Source organism: Pygocentrus nattereri, chromosome 15, assembly GCF_015220715.1.
Source record: "Pygocentrus nattereri isolate fPygNat1 chromosome 15, fPygNat1.pri, whole genome shotgun sequence".
In the NCBI taxonomy this organism is placed as follows: Eukaryota; Metazoa; Chordata; class Actinopteri; order Characiformes; family Serrasalmidae; genus Pygocentrus; species Pygocentrus nattereri.
Genome location: NC_051225.1, coordinates 2013672 through 2026791, shown reverse-complemented (window position 1 = coordinate 2026791; position 13120 = coordinate 2013672). Strand labels below are relative to the sequence as shown.

General features: G+C 43.8%; 1 protein-coding gene across 7 annotated transcripts in view; it reads left to right on the top strand.

Moving 5' to 3' along the window:
- The first annotated feature begins 556 nt into the window (after positions 1 to 556).
- The window catches only part of LOC108415043 (probable phospholipid-transporting ATPase IF), a 123563-nt gene continuing 110999 nt past the window's right edge, over positions 557 to 13120 (top strand). For 6 of the 7 annotated variants that reach the window (XM_037545132.1, XM_037545131.1, XM_037545133.1 and 3 more), the window contains exon 1: positions 558 to 843. In XM_037545132.1, the coding sequence (XP_037401029.1) occupies positions 817 to 843 (27 nt within the window). In that variant the 5' untranslated portion in view covers positions 558 to 816. Of the gene's footprint in view, positions 844 to 13120 lie in introns of all 7 variants that reach the window. The other variant, XM_037545135.1, reaches the window with a different exon arrangement.

The following is a 13120-nucleotide window of genomic DNA, read 5'->3' as shown; positions in this document are numbered from 1 at the left end:
CACCACCCAAACAGTACCTGCTCTGTGAGGGTCCATGGGGGTCCTGACCCCTGAAGAACAGGGTAACTGTAGAACTACAAAGTGAAACTACACGGTGACACGGACAACGGGTGTAGATAGAAAGAGGCAGACTAACGTTTTGGCTAATAGGTGTCATAAATGCTCCAGCCCACGCTGCTTTTTAAGAACCAATCACAAGATGGCTCATTTACATACATCAGTCTTAAAGGAATTGGCTGTTTTGGCACATAAAAGCACACAAAAAATAAAAGCGCATTAAAAACCCAAGCACGCGACCTAAATCGATCATTTAAGACGACTTGAACATGTCTGCCCTTTTTCCCCGGACAAAGAGTTTAACTCGGCCGTTTCTCTGGGCTTTTCTCGTCTTCATCACTTCCTAGGCAGTCGCTGAAATTGTGGGCTGCGTCTCAAATTGCTTCCTGATCCCTACGCCGCGCAGCGCACTGCACAGGGGACGGGGCGAGGGCTCTCGCGCCCGCACAGCTAGTGCCCTACATCTCCAGGAGGGCGGTAATTGGGACGCGGCCGCGGGAGGTCTCAGTAGTGGGTTTGTTGCGAACGCCTGTCGTTTCAACATCATTCAATGTTCATGAAGGAGCCGGCCCGCTCGGCCGCAGCGGACAGGCAGGAGCTCGGCGTCTGACTTTTGTAAAGCTTTCAGGAGGCCACGATGTCCTTTTGAGTCCGCCGCTGAAGGAATGTGAGGAGAAACATTAATGTTTTGGCGGAAAGGCGAGCTGGCTAACTTAGCATTAGCCAGTTAGCACTAGCTAGCTGCTAACCGCGTTAAGGATGCTACGGTGGATCCGGCAACAGCTGGTGAGTTTCAGAAAGCAGAATTTGTGGCTTTTCGCGAGAAATAACGCCGGAATCGAGCTTTCAGGAGCGCCGTGAGCCGCGGACAGAGTTTATGCGGACGGCTAGCGTCGCCGCAGTAGCCACAGTGACCGTAAAAAGTAACCTTAGCGTTAATTATGCGTTTAATTTGACTCGTAAAGCGCTTTTCATAAACTCAGAGACGCTTCGCGGGGAGGGACATCAACATCACCCGGGCGGGCATCGCGGTCGGACAGAGAACGGACGCAGAACGGGGTGTTGGGAAGCTTTTAAACAAGTTTGTTTACATGTGAAGTTCTTTACTAACCAGCTAACCTAACCAGCTAACCTAACCAGCTGGCGTGGTTAACTAGTGGGGTCGGTTTAAAGGGGAAGTCCACCGGTTTGAGTCAGTCAGGGGTTGAGATGTAAACAAAGTCTTTGAGTGTTTTGGTGTGACATGGAAAGAGAGAAAGTGAGGGGACAGACAGTAGGACAGACAGTCAGTCAGTCAGATAGACAGACAGTAGGACAGACAGTCAGTCAGTCAGATAGACAGACAGTAGGACAGACAGTCAGTCAGTCAGATAGACAGACAGTAGGACAGACAGTCAGTCAGTCAGATAGACAGACAGTAAGACATACAGTCAGTCAGTCAGATAGACAGACAGTAAGACAGACACACAGTCAGTCAGATAGACAGACAGTAAGACAGACAGACAGACAGTCAGTCAGATGGACGGACAGACAGACAGACAGAAACCAATCAGCAAGTTTTTGAGATGGGAAGGACACAGAAAGATGTGAATAAATGAATAAAGAATGAAGGAGAGAGAGACTCTTGAGTATGAATCAAAGGAGTGATGCTTTAATTATTAGTGATGCTTTTGATTCATAGAGCACTTCATCACGCAGAGACCCTGAACATTCGTTTATTTTCAGCTTACGCGTAGTTTACATTGACATTTGCTCTAAAAAGAACTACCCTAGCTTTTTCAAAATTCCTTCATAACTCAGTGAGTGAGGTGTAAACAGAGAGATTCCGAGTGGTTTGGTGTGAAACGGTTCAGACGTCTTTACAGTGGTGGTGATGGGAACCAGGCGTCGCCATGACTACAACACAGATATAGACACTTTATTTACCATCCAGAACCACCAGAGAACCTACACGAGTCTTCTGAGCTCATATGGAATGTTGATGATGGAAAACAGTGGAAAATCTGGAATAATGAGTTTTCTTTGGGGACTATTTTGCCGCACAGCGCCCTGCATGTCTCCCTCCACCATGAATGGAGTTGAAGTTCTCTAAACTCTCATAAAACAGCGTCTCAGTCATCAGGCAGTGAATTCAGAACCAGTTCATGTAGGAACTTTCTGTAGGAGCTTTTAGAGGGACGTCTGGTTCCTATCACCACCACTGTGAACGGTTCTGACTCGGTCAGTTTACCTAGAACGGAGCGTTTCACACCGAACCGCTTAGAACCGCTCTGTTTACATCTTAACTGTGTAATTATGCATACATTTTGAAAAATCGGTGGCGTTCTCCTTTAAGTAACTGACAGTAAACATGTGACGTTGGTGCTTCAGATGCAGCCAGTTAAAATAAAGCGAGCAGATCCTAAAATAAGTGTTTTATATTTTATGCATAAATAATTTCAGACTAATTTGAGAAAAAATCTAGTTATTATTAGCTAATTGTGTGACCTCTCCAGCAAACATGCGCACTAAAAAGAAAAGATGGCTCTTTAAGGGTTCTTTAGTAAAGACAGTGGTTCTACTTAGAACCCTTTGCATGGTTAAATGGTTGTTTGCATGTTGAAGTGGTTCTTCAGATTGATACAGAATGGTTCTCTGTAGTCACGACATCAAGCTTCTAACAATAGTAGAACTATTATGGGTGCTATATAGAACCATTTTCACAGAGGTTCTAAATAGAAACACGTACAACGCATTCTCCATCAAGCTGAAGAACCATTTCAGCGTGCACAGAACCACTTAAGCATGAAATGGTTCAGTACACGATTCACCGCTCTAAATAGATCCATTGCCTTTACTAAAGAACCCGTGAAGAACCCTCGTTTTTAAGAGTTCGTTGTGATTGGACTGAACTCGTTTTAATTAAAAAACATAAACAGTCCTTTTTGCTCACTGTCTGGTTACATGCAAAGATTTTTGCCAATTTGATTGAATACATTCCAATTACGGATTCAGACTGAGGTGTTTATTCTCACTCTACTCAACAGTCTGATGGAAATCTTCGTTTACATGCTCACTACAAGTAATCCGATCCAAAATTATGAGCATGTGCAGTGCACCACTTAGTGTAGAAGTTACCGGGGCAACCAGCATCCCGTGAGTCCAGTCAGAGTGAGATGAGCAGCAGTGAGCAGTGATTGTGTTTTTAGCTGCTTTAAAATGACGTCAGACTCAGGAAAACGTCCTTCACACGTCCTTATTAAAGAAGGCCGAGAGGAAGACGTCGTGCTCTGAGACGCATAAGCTGGACGTCCGTCCCGCCGCCGTCTTTTAAAGATCAGAGCATGAACTTCGTCTCCTCTGCAGACCAGTTTCTGCTCCGCCCATGTTGAACATTCCGATAGGGAATGTAATCGGACACAGGCATTTACACAGATATTATTCTTCCGTTCAATGGATTATTTACAGGATTACCCACCTCAATCAGATAGAAATTGTATTCCGAATGGCCTCAATCGGACCAGACTATTCCGATTGAAGTGTTTACATGGACGTATTCTATTCCAATTGGATTATTAACGGATTATTAGGCTGCATGCGGTAATTTTGTATGTTTACATGCACTTGGTTATCCGATCATAATCAGATTTCTGCAGTTACCTGATTATTCAAATGGTCATGTAAACAGCACATTATGATTTCTTAGCTCGGTTTAGAAATCTGACTAAGAAATCCGATAAAGAGGCTAAATTTTAGCTGAGTAATCAGATTTCTCGGTGCTGTGAACTCTTACTCTGATTTGTCTGATTTTACTCTGTCTGACTCGTGTAGACCTGGAGTTTCCCCATCATCTGATTACTGTCTGACTCCTGTAGACCTGGAGTTTCCCCGTTATCTGATTACTGTCTGACTCCTGTAGACCTGGAGTTTCCCCGTTATCTGATTACTGTCTGACTCCTGTAGACCTGGAGTTTCCTCGTTATCTGATTACTGTCTGACTCCTGTAGACCTGAAGTTTCCCCGTTATCTGATTACTGTCTGACTCCTGTAGACCTGGAGTTTCCTCGTTATCTGATTACTGTCTGACTCCTGTAGACCTGGAGTTTCCTCGTTATCTGATTACTGTCTGACTCCTGTAGTCCTGGAGTTTCCCCGTTATCTGATTACTGTCTGACTCCTGTAGACCTGGAGTTTCCTCGTTATCTGATTACTGTCTGACTCCTGTAGACCTGGAGTTTCCCCATTATCTGATTACTGTCTGAGTCATGTAGACCTGGAGTTTTCCCATTGTCTGATTACTGTCTGAGTCATGTAGACCTGGAGTTTCCCCATTATCTGATTACTGTCTGACTCCTGTAGACCTGGAGTTTCCCCATTATCTGATTACTGTCTGACTCATGTAGACCTGGAGTTTCCCCGTTATCTGATTACTGTCTGACTCCTGTAGACCTGGAGTTTCCCCATTATCTGATTACTGTCTGACTCCTGTAGACCTGGAGTTTCCCCGTTATCTGATTACTGTCTGACTCCTGTAGACCTGGAGTTTCCCCATTATCTGATTACTGTCTGACTCCTGTAGACCTGGAGTTTCCCCATTATCTGATTACTGTCTGACTCATGTAGACCTGGAGTTTCCCCATTATCTGATTACTGTCTGACTCATGTAGACCTGGAGTTTCCCCATTATCTGATTACTGTCTGACTCATGTAGACCTGGAGTTTCCCCATTATCTGATTACTGTCTAACTCATGTAGACCTGGAGTTTCCCCGTTATCTGATTACTGTCTGACTCCTGTAGACCTGGAGTTTCCCCGTTATCTGATTACTGTCTGACTCCTGTAGACCTGGAGTTTCCCCGTTATCTGATTACTGCCTGACTCATGTGGACCTGGAGTGTTGATCGGATTACTGACAAAATCTGTTTTCCTGGAGTGATCGGACTGTTATCTACGTTTAAAAGCAGCATGCAGGTTGGCTTTAGAGGGGAAGAAGCTCCTCACTCACCGTTCAGTGGTGATGTCACTGTTGTCTCCAAAATCGTATCTTTACAGGAGAAGCGAAAAACCTACTTGACTTTTAATGCAAGTCAATGGAACCAGAATTTTTCCCAAGTCATTTCGGGCCGTTTGTTTTGGTCCATCCCTCATGAAATTGACACACGATGTAAAGGTCAACAGGCGTTTTTAAATTATGTCAAAAACCTTTTTTGTACTTTTTGATGTAGAAGCTACAGGAAACATTGGCCTCTTGGTTTTGTTTGTATTTATCTATTGGCAAGGGACTGACCTCTGGGTGCCCATGTGTAGTGTATACTCAGGGCGTGGCTGGCAGCTCTGAGAGTTTGTTCGTGTATGAAGGATGAAATGCATCAGTCAGAGCTTCTGTTCCTGTCCACAGCCGTGCTGTTCAGAGAGGAGAGCTTCGCCTTTTTGCGGATTATTGTTGAAAACGTTGTTCACATTGTGCTTTTTATATAACTTGGTCTTCTTTTGTGAGCATCATTCGGTTTGAGAGAGACGCTATAATCAAATGCACTGATCAGGTGTAACATTATGACCGCCTCCTTGTTTCACTGCTGTGTCTGATCCACTCGCACCAGCGCAACACACCACCACCACGTCAGTGTTGCTGCAGTGCTGAGAATGATTCACCACTCTGCTCTGTGAGGGTCCATGGGGGTCCTGACCACTGAAGAACAGGGTAACAGAGTATCAGAGAAACAGATGGACTACAGTCTGTAACTGTAGAACTACAGAGTGCAGCTATACAGTAAGTGGAGCTGATAAAGTGGACAGTGAGTGTAGAAACGAGGAGGTGGTCAGAACGTTAAACGTTTTTGTTTATTATCATTAATAAAGTTTATCCTGCCGCTGCCGTGTTTCTGCATCGCCGGTCTGAGGTTGCAGTGTAAGCCGGTTAGTCATGCCAGGTTGCAGCACTTCTAGTTTTAGGTTTGGCAGCTAAGAGGAACCGAGACTACGCGGATGTGAGGAACTCCGCCTGAGGCCGGGTCACGACCCAGGATTTCTTAATTAGCACACTAAGCTTAGTTCGGTCTAGAGATGAGGTTGTGGGACATCGCAGTGGTGACGTGAGTCGGCTTGAGCAGTAACTAAAAATAAGCAGTACGATGTTTAAAAAAACAGGAAAACCGAAGAGCCGAACGATTTGGGGGAAGTCATTGGGATTTTTCTGATCAATATTGTTGCAGTTTGAATGTGTTTATCTTCTGTGGATTAAACTCCAGGCCTTTTTTCTCCCTGTGAAGTATACCTGCACATCCGGCTTTCCAGGCTTGGATGCTAAATGAGTGTTTAAGACATTGTTTAATAATAATAATAATAATAATAATAAAGGATATAGTTACATTTGCAGATCTTGAAGTCCTGAAAATTGCACTCTTTTAAGGCCCAGTCCCATTTCTTCTTTTCACCTCTACCCCTTGTTTTCAAGTGTCTCCCCTCTGAACTGAGCTACAGGGCAGTGGTTGAGATCTTCCTCTGAAATGAGACCCTCTAAAAAAAGAGCATCACTTCATTAACAGCTACTAGCGCCGCTCTGTAGGCGACCCTGCCCATCTGCAGGGACAGCAGAGGAGGGGAAAGTTCAGCTCCTCACTGCTGGGCTTTAGTTACATTTAGGGATCATACGCCTTCAAAGAGGGGGGCAGTTATTTATTATCACCCCCCCTAATTCTTCAGTGATGTGAAGCTGAAGTCAGAGATTCTCCAGATTCTCGTTCTAATTTCCCCGTTCCACCTTAAATGGGGCAGCAGTGACATTCTGGCGCTTCAGGCATCAGAACTGCTGGACTATTTAAGGTGGAACGGGAACGTTAGCTACCTGGCTACCGAGACTTTAGCACGCTGTTAGTGATTTGATTTATTTTTTTTTAATCCTTGTTATGAAGAAAAACAACCAAAATCCACCAAAACCACATTAAACTAAGATAAAACGGTGAATATTTTAAATTAATTATTTAAAATAATTAGTTTGTGGGCTTCTTTAGTCTCTTGTTCAACCAACTTGGTAGGGGTGAGGGGTGAAATGGGACTGGGCCTAAGCTGCAATTTAACGATGTGTTCAGTCCTAGAAAAAGTACAAAAATCATGACTATTAATTGTTATTATAGTAAGTAATATAAATATATTATTATTATTATTATAGTAAACCTACAGCTTCAGTGATTTCTATTAAATATTTGACAAACTGTGCTGCACTAAATCCAATACAGGTCTAATTATGCTCACTTTGTAATGAAACACAGGTGATCTGGGCCCTTTAAGGACTGATAATATCCATGATATGCTCAGAAAAGCACACGGTGACATAATGTATGACTATATTGATACGGTAGAATCATATTGAATTCTGTATTGAATTCACTGTTTGTGTGATGTCACAAAAACCAACTTATTTGCCTACGTCAACGCCTGGATGGCGCACAGCCAATCAGAGCAGAGCTCATTTACATATGTCCGTCTTAAAGGCACAGGAACCAAAGCAGCTTGGTTAAGGGAACGTAGAAGTGATTTATGACTGTTTCGGCACATAAAGCCACTTATAGGTTATCAATAAAAAATATAGGGTTAAAAAACCTGATTGGTTATTGATCGTGGCGGCTGGCATAGACGTATTTAATGGTATTTCTTCTAAACACGCTGCCAAGTCGTCTGTATGAAGTGCTGCAGGTGTCCTGCGTGGTTCTGCACGCCTCCTTGAGCCACACTAATGCGTCATGTGACCAGCCTGTGCGCAGTGGATTCACAGCGATGCCCGCCGTGCCACGTGTGCCCTCCATGTGCCAGTCAGGGAAACGCTGCCGAGTCTTGAAACGGCTCCGTGTGAGGCGGCTTCTTCGCTGGAAGCAGTTCTTGTGCCTCGTCTCTCTGTGAGGATGATGAGTAACACATCTGTTTACATTTAAAGAGCCCATATGATCTAAAGCCAAGCTCTCAACACATCTCGCCCACATCTGCCTGTTCGGTCTACAGCTGTTTAGCCCCGCCCACTCGCGCTGAGCCTTTCAGCCCGGACTCCTTTGTCAACAAGGTGCCCTGCAGGACAGCCAATCAGAACAGAGCTCATTTACATATATCACTATGGAAGGCACAGTAAGAGGAAAAGAGTTTAATGTTAAGGGATAAAGTGATTAGTAGAGCTGGGCGATATGGCAAAAATACAGCATCGCAATACTTTTCACGATACATGATGTCGCTGTATATATATATATATAAAACATTTTTTTAAGGTGGCAATGTTCACATGTAGACACTGAGCGACTGCATGTTTGATTATTTGAGTCCCGTTTAACCGGATTTAGTGCCATATACTGAATAAAATTCACTGTGTTCGCAGTTTTTGATGGTATTTGTTTTTAATGTGACACTGTTGGCTTGTTTTCTTTTAATTCCATCTGATCACATGTCTGAAAATATAAATATTGTGACGCGCCGTGTATCGTTAAAAATTCTTGATGTATCGCAATATTAGATTTTTGCCGTATCGCCCAGCCCTAACGTAACTTATCACGATAACGATATATGTGGTCATATTGCCCAGACCTACACAGTATGATTGGTTCTTCATTGGTTCTTTAGTAACGAAAATGGTTCTATGCAGAACCATCAACACTCGAAGAACATTTCCCATTATTAACGGGTTCTTTGCTCCATGAAAGGGTTCCTCAGGTTGAACCGTATTGAAAAAGGTACTGCTGTTGTTACAAGCTTGACATTATAACAACAGAAGAACCTTTTTGGGTGCTGCATAGAACCTTTTGCATGATTGCATCATGAAAGGGTTCTTCAGATTGATGGAGAGTGTGCTGTAGATGGTTCTGTGTAGAGCCTTTTTGAAAAGGGTTCTTCTGTTGTTATGAGCTTGACATCACAACAATAGAAGAACCTTTCTGGGTGCTATGTGGGATCCTTTGCATGATTAAAGGGTTCTTTGCATGATTAAAGGGTTCAGATTGATGGAGAATGTGCTGTAGATGGTTCTATATGGAACTGTTTTGAAAAGGGTTCTGGATATTCTATTGTTACGATGCCAGGCTTGTTAGAGTAAAAGAGCCCTTTAGTGTGCTATAGAACCCTTTTCGGAAAGGTTCTGTAAAGAAGCATCTGCAGCACGTTCTCCCTTCGTGTGATGGACTTCTTCACGGTGCTCAATCGTTTTCTTTACTAAAGAACCCTTGAAGAACCAGCTTTGTAAGTGAAGACATTAGTCAACGTAAAAACAAGCAGTTTTTGTGGAAGAATTAAAGGCAGTAAATCAGGACGTCGGCTCTTTGTAAGACTATTGTTATTAAGATTATTGTTATTATTACTATAAAATTGGAGAGTCATCACTGTTTCTTGTTCTCAGACTGCACAGCAGACCCGAATCTGGTTCTATGAATAGTCGCCGGAGTCTCTAATCACGTCCCGTTAAGACTGAGTCACCGTGTCGTCAGATGGCTTCGGGGGGATCCAGCGACTTCAGGCTCATATTCTCCCGTCTTCATTTATTCCTTCGCCGAGTCGCTGTTCTCATCGCTTCGGCTCGTTTCTCTCCCCTCGTCGTTCTGCCGAGGTGTTCGGTGGTTTTGTGTGGAGATGTGACCCGATATGATCTGCCCTCCGTTTGTTTGAGTGGTGATGTCACCCCCTGTCACAGGGGGTCATCAGCCGTGTGCAGGCTGGGTCCTGGCTCGCATTTGGGGTCATACACATGGAAAGAAATATAATCTATATTATGTTATGATAATAAATTCGTTCTTTTTAGTCATTCTAACCAAATACCACCATACGGATCATCTGTTTATCCCAGTAAACGAAGTACCGTCAATAAGCCTGTGAAGCTTCTTACAGCCCGTTTAGTTTGGCGAATGGCGTTGGGTTCATTTCTGGCTGATTCCAGGTTGTTCAGCTGTTCTTCTGTCACAGCTGCCGACTGAAAAGCTGCTCAGTGGCGACGAAGGTTTGGGAATTTAGTGCCGTCTCGTCTTCAGGCTGTCGGCGAGATGCTGACTGATTCAAAGCTCTTCAGCATCTTAGCATCTGTTATTAATGCGCTTCAAATCACCTGCTCTTCTCTGACTCTCCTGAGACGCGTTGAGGTGATTGACGCCTCGCCACAGGCGAGTCGGATGGAGACGAGGTGTGAAAATGCTGGAGTTTTCCCGTGAGCGCTGCGGAAGGTCACAAACTGAAACGAAAACAGTGTAACGTAGCGCAGTCGTGTGTCTGAATGGAAAGTTTCACCCTGATTTGGATTATTCATGTCCCTCCAGCCTCCAGCCTGCAGCTGATGGAAGCCAGCCAAGCTGTTAGCCGGAGACCTCATGAATATTTGCGTGTACTTGAACTGCAGGTAGAGGCACTCGTCTGTGATTAAGCGAGGCGTTTTCGTGGGGAGAAGCCGCTTAACCGAGTTGCGTTTTCACGTTTTAAGTGTTAAAGACACTTTTAGCGCCGTTCTTTCTAACAAGCCGTTGTATAACTAATGCAGAGCCTGTGAGACTTCATCACTCATTTACAGGACGGTAAGGGTTTAACAAGACGATTAGGAGTAGGCCTCTGAACTGCGTCCACTCACTGTCCACTCTATTAGACTCTCCTACCTCGTCGGTCCACCCTGTAGATGTGAAGTCAGAGACGACAGCTCATCTGCTGCTGCACGGTTTGTGGTGGTCATCCTCTAGTCCTTCATCAGTGGTCACAGGACGCTGTTGGCTGCTGGACTATTCTCAGACACTGAGGTGTTTAAAGACTCCAGCAGCACTGCTGTGTCTGATCCACTCAGACCAGCACAACACACCACCACCCTGTCAGTGTTCCTGCAGTGCTGAGAATGACCCACCACCCAAACAGTACCTGCTCTGTGAGGGTCCATGGGGGTCCTGACCACTGAAGAACAGGGTAACAGAGTATCAGAGAAACAGAGGGATCAGTAGGGAAAAGTGGTATCGGAGCATCCCTAGTTAGAGCCCGACTCCTCTATCAGTGGACTGCTGCCGTTTGGCGATATTGACAGTCTAGTGTCATTGTTATCTGTGAAAGGACTCATTTACATATCTTTTTGGCTCCACTGGGATTTGAACTCGCCATCTCCTTATGACTGGGTGAAACTCGTTTAATGGTGGTCCCTTGGGGGGCGCAGGCTGAGTCACATCCTGTTTAAATATATCTCAGTAATACAGGCTGAGCTGGAGAACACAAAACGCCAACAGGGTTACAATAAAAAACACAAAACTATACCATAACCTAATACTGGGAGCACCTTTAACCATAAGACGTCATAATCAGAAACCAAAACCTCAGTCAGTTCTGTCTGGACTGTTGGGAATAAAGGTCATTCCTCGAGGTCCAAACAAGGTACTACCTTTATTTCGGAGAGTGCTACAGTCTTTATATTAAGACTGTGAGTTAACAAATTCATATATGTAGTCTATATGTCGCTGCTGTCGGAAGAAAACCTCGTATCTCCAAAATAACAACTTTACAGGAGAAGGAAAAAACAGACTTTACTTTTAATGGAAGTCAATGGAACCGAACGTCTTTCCAAGTCATTTTGGGCCGTTCATCATGAAATTTACATACAGTGTAAAGAAAAACAGGTAATTTCAAAATATGTCAAACTGAAAAATGACAAAAATGGAGATAGGATGTTTTGTTCTTAAAGCAGTTATATATATCTGTGTGTGTGTGTGTACGTATATGTATTGTTTTTTTGTGTACTTGTGTAGAGTGTGTTTCACTCACTATCCAGTATGTCGTGCGTTTAAAAGTGTGTGATGTGTTTAAAATGTGAGTCGTTTCGAACAGCCAGTCCGATTTCCTCAGTTACTGTCATTAACATTTAGTTCCTAATTATTTTTGGGTTTAATTTTATTCTCTTGTGTCTTTTGTGTTTAATTTAATAAAATGAGTTTACAGTGTTTCAGTCACCGCTGAAGTTATTCCTGAATAAAATGACAGTACATGTTAATATGACAGATCTGTGAAAGGTAGTGTACCTGTGAAATATGTAATGCCCACCTGTCGTCTGCATTTCCAGCAGCTCATGCATATCAGACAGTGCACCTTCAGCGATGACCTTAAAAATAAAGGATTGTTGTCATTCCGAGGCAGAAACGTGTGCATGTTGAGCCTGCAGGCAGCTGTTCTCACCTGACAGGTTTTCAGGTGACCGCGTGTTTCTGTAGACAGTTTGCAGGTGCTTATTACCTTAGTGCAGCACCGGCGCCACCATCTTATCACTGCTGTATCACCACAATCATATCACTACTATATCACTAGCATCACTACTATATCAGTGCAGTATCACTATGTCACTGTCATATCGCTGTCTTATCATTATCTTATCACTGCTGTATCACCACTATCATATCACTGTCACGACTACATCACTCTCATATCAGTGCAATATCACTGTCACTGTCATATCACTACTATATCAGTTATATCATTACTGTATTATTGTCATATCACCACTATACCACTATATCACTACATCATCACTAGCATCACTACTATATCAGTGCAGTATCACTATATCACTGTCATATCGCTGTCTTATTATCTTATCACTGCAGTATCACCACTTTCATATCACTGTCACTAGTATCACTACTATATCACTGTCATGTCATTACTGTATCACTAGTATATCACCACTATACTATTATCATATCACTACTATGTCACTATCATATCACTTATCACATGGCGCCAGAAGTGAGGGAACCGGCCCTGTGACCAGAAGGTCGCCGGTTTGATCCCCAGAGCCGACAGTCCATGACTGAGGTGTCCTTGAGCAAGACACCTAACCCCCAACTGCTCCCCGGGCGCTGTGGATAGGGCTGCCCACCGCTCCGGGCAAGTGTGCTCACTGCCCCCTAGTGTGTGTGTTCACTAGTGTGTATGTGGTGTGGTGGGTTAAATGTGGAGGTGGAATTTCCCCGCTGTGGGACTAATAAGGGGGGAGAAAAGAATACTCTATCACTATTGCGTCACAACTATATCACTATTGCATCAACATGATATCACTAACATCACGGCTGTGTGACTATCACTCTCACTACTCCATCACTACCAT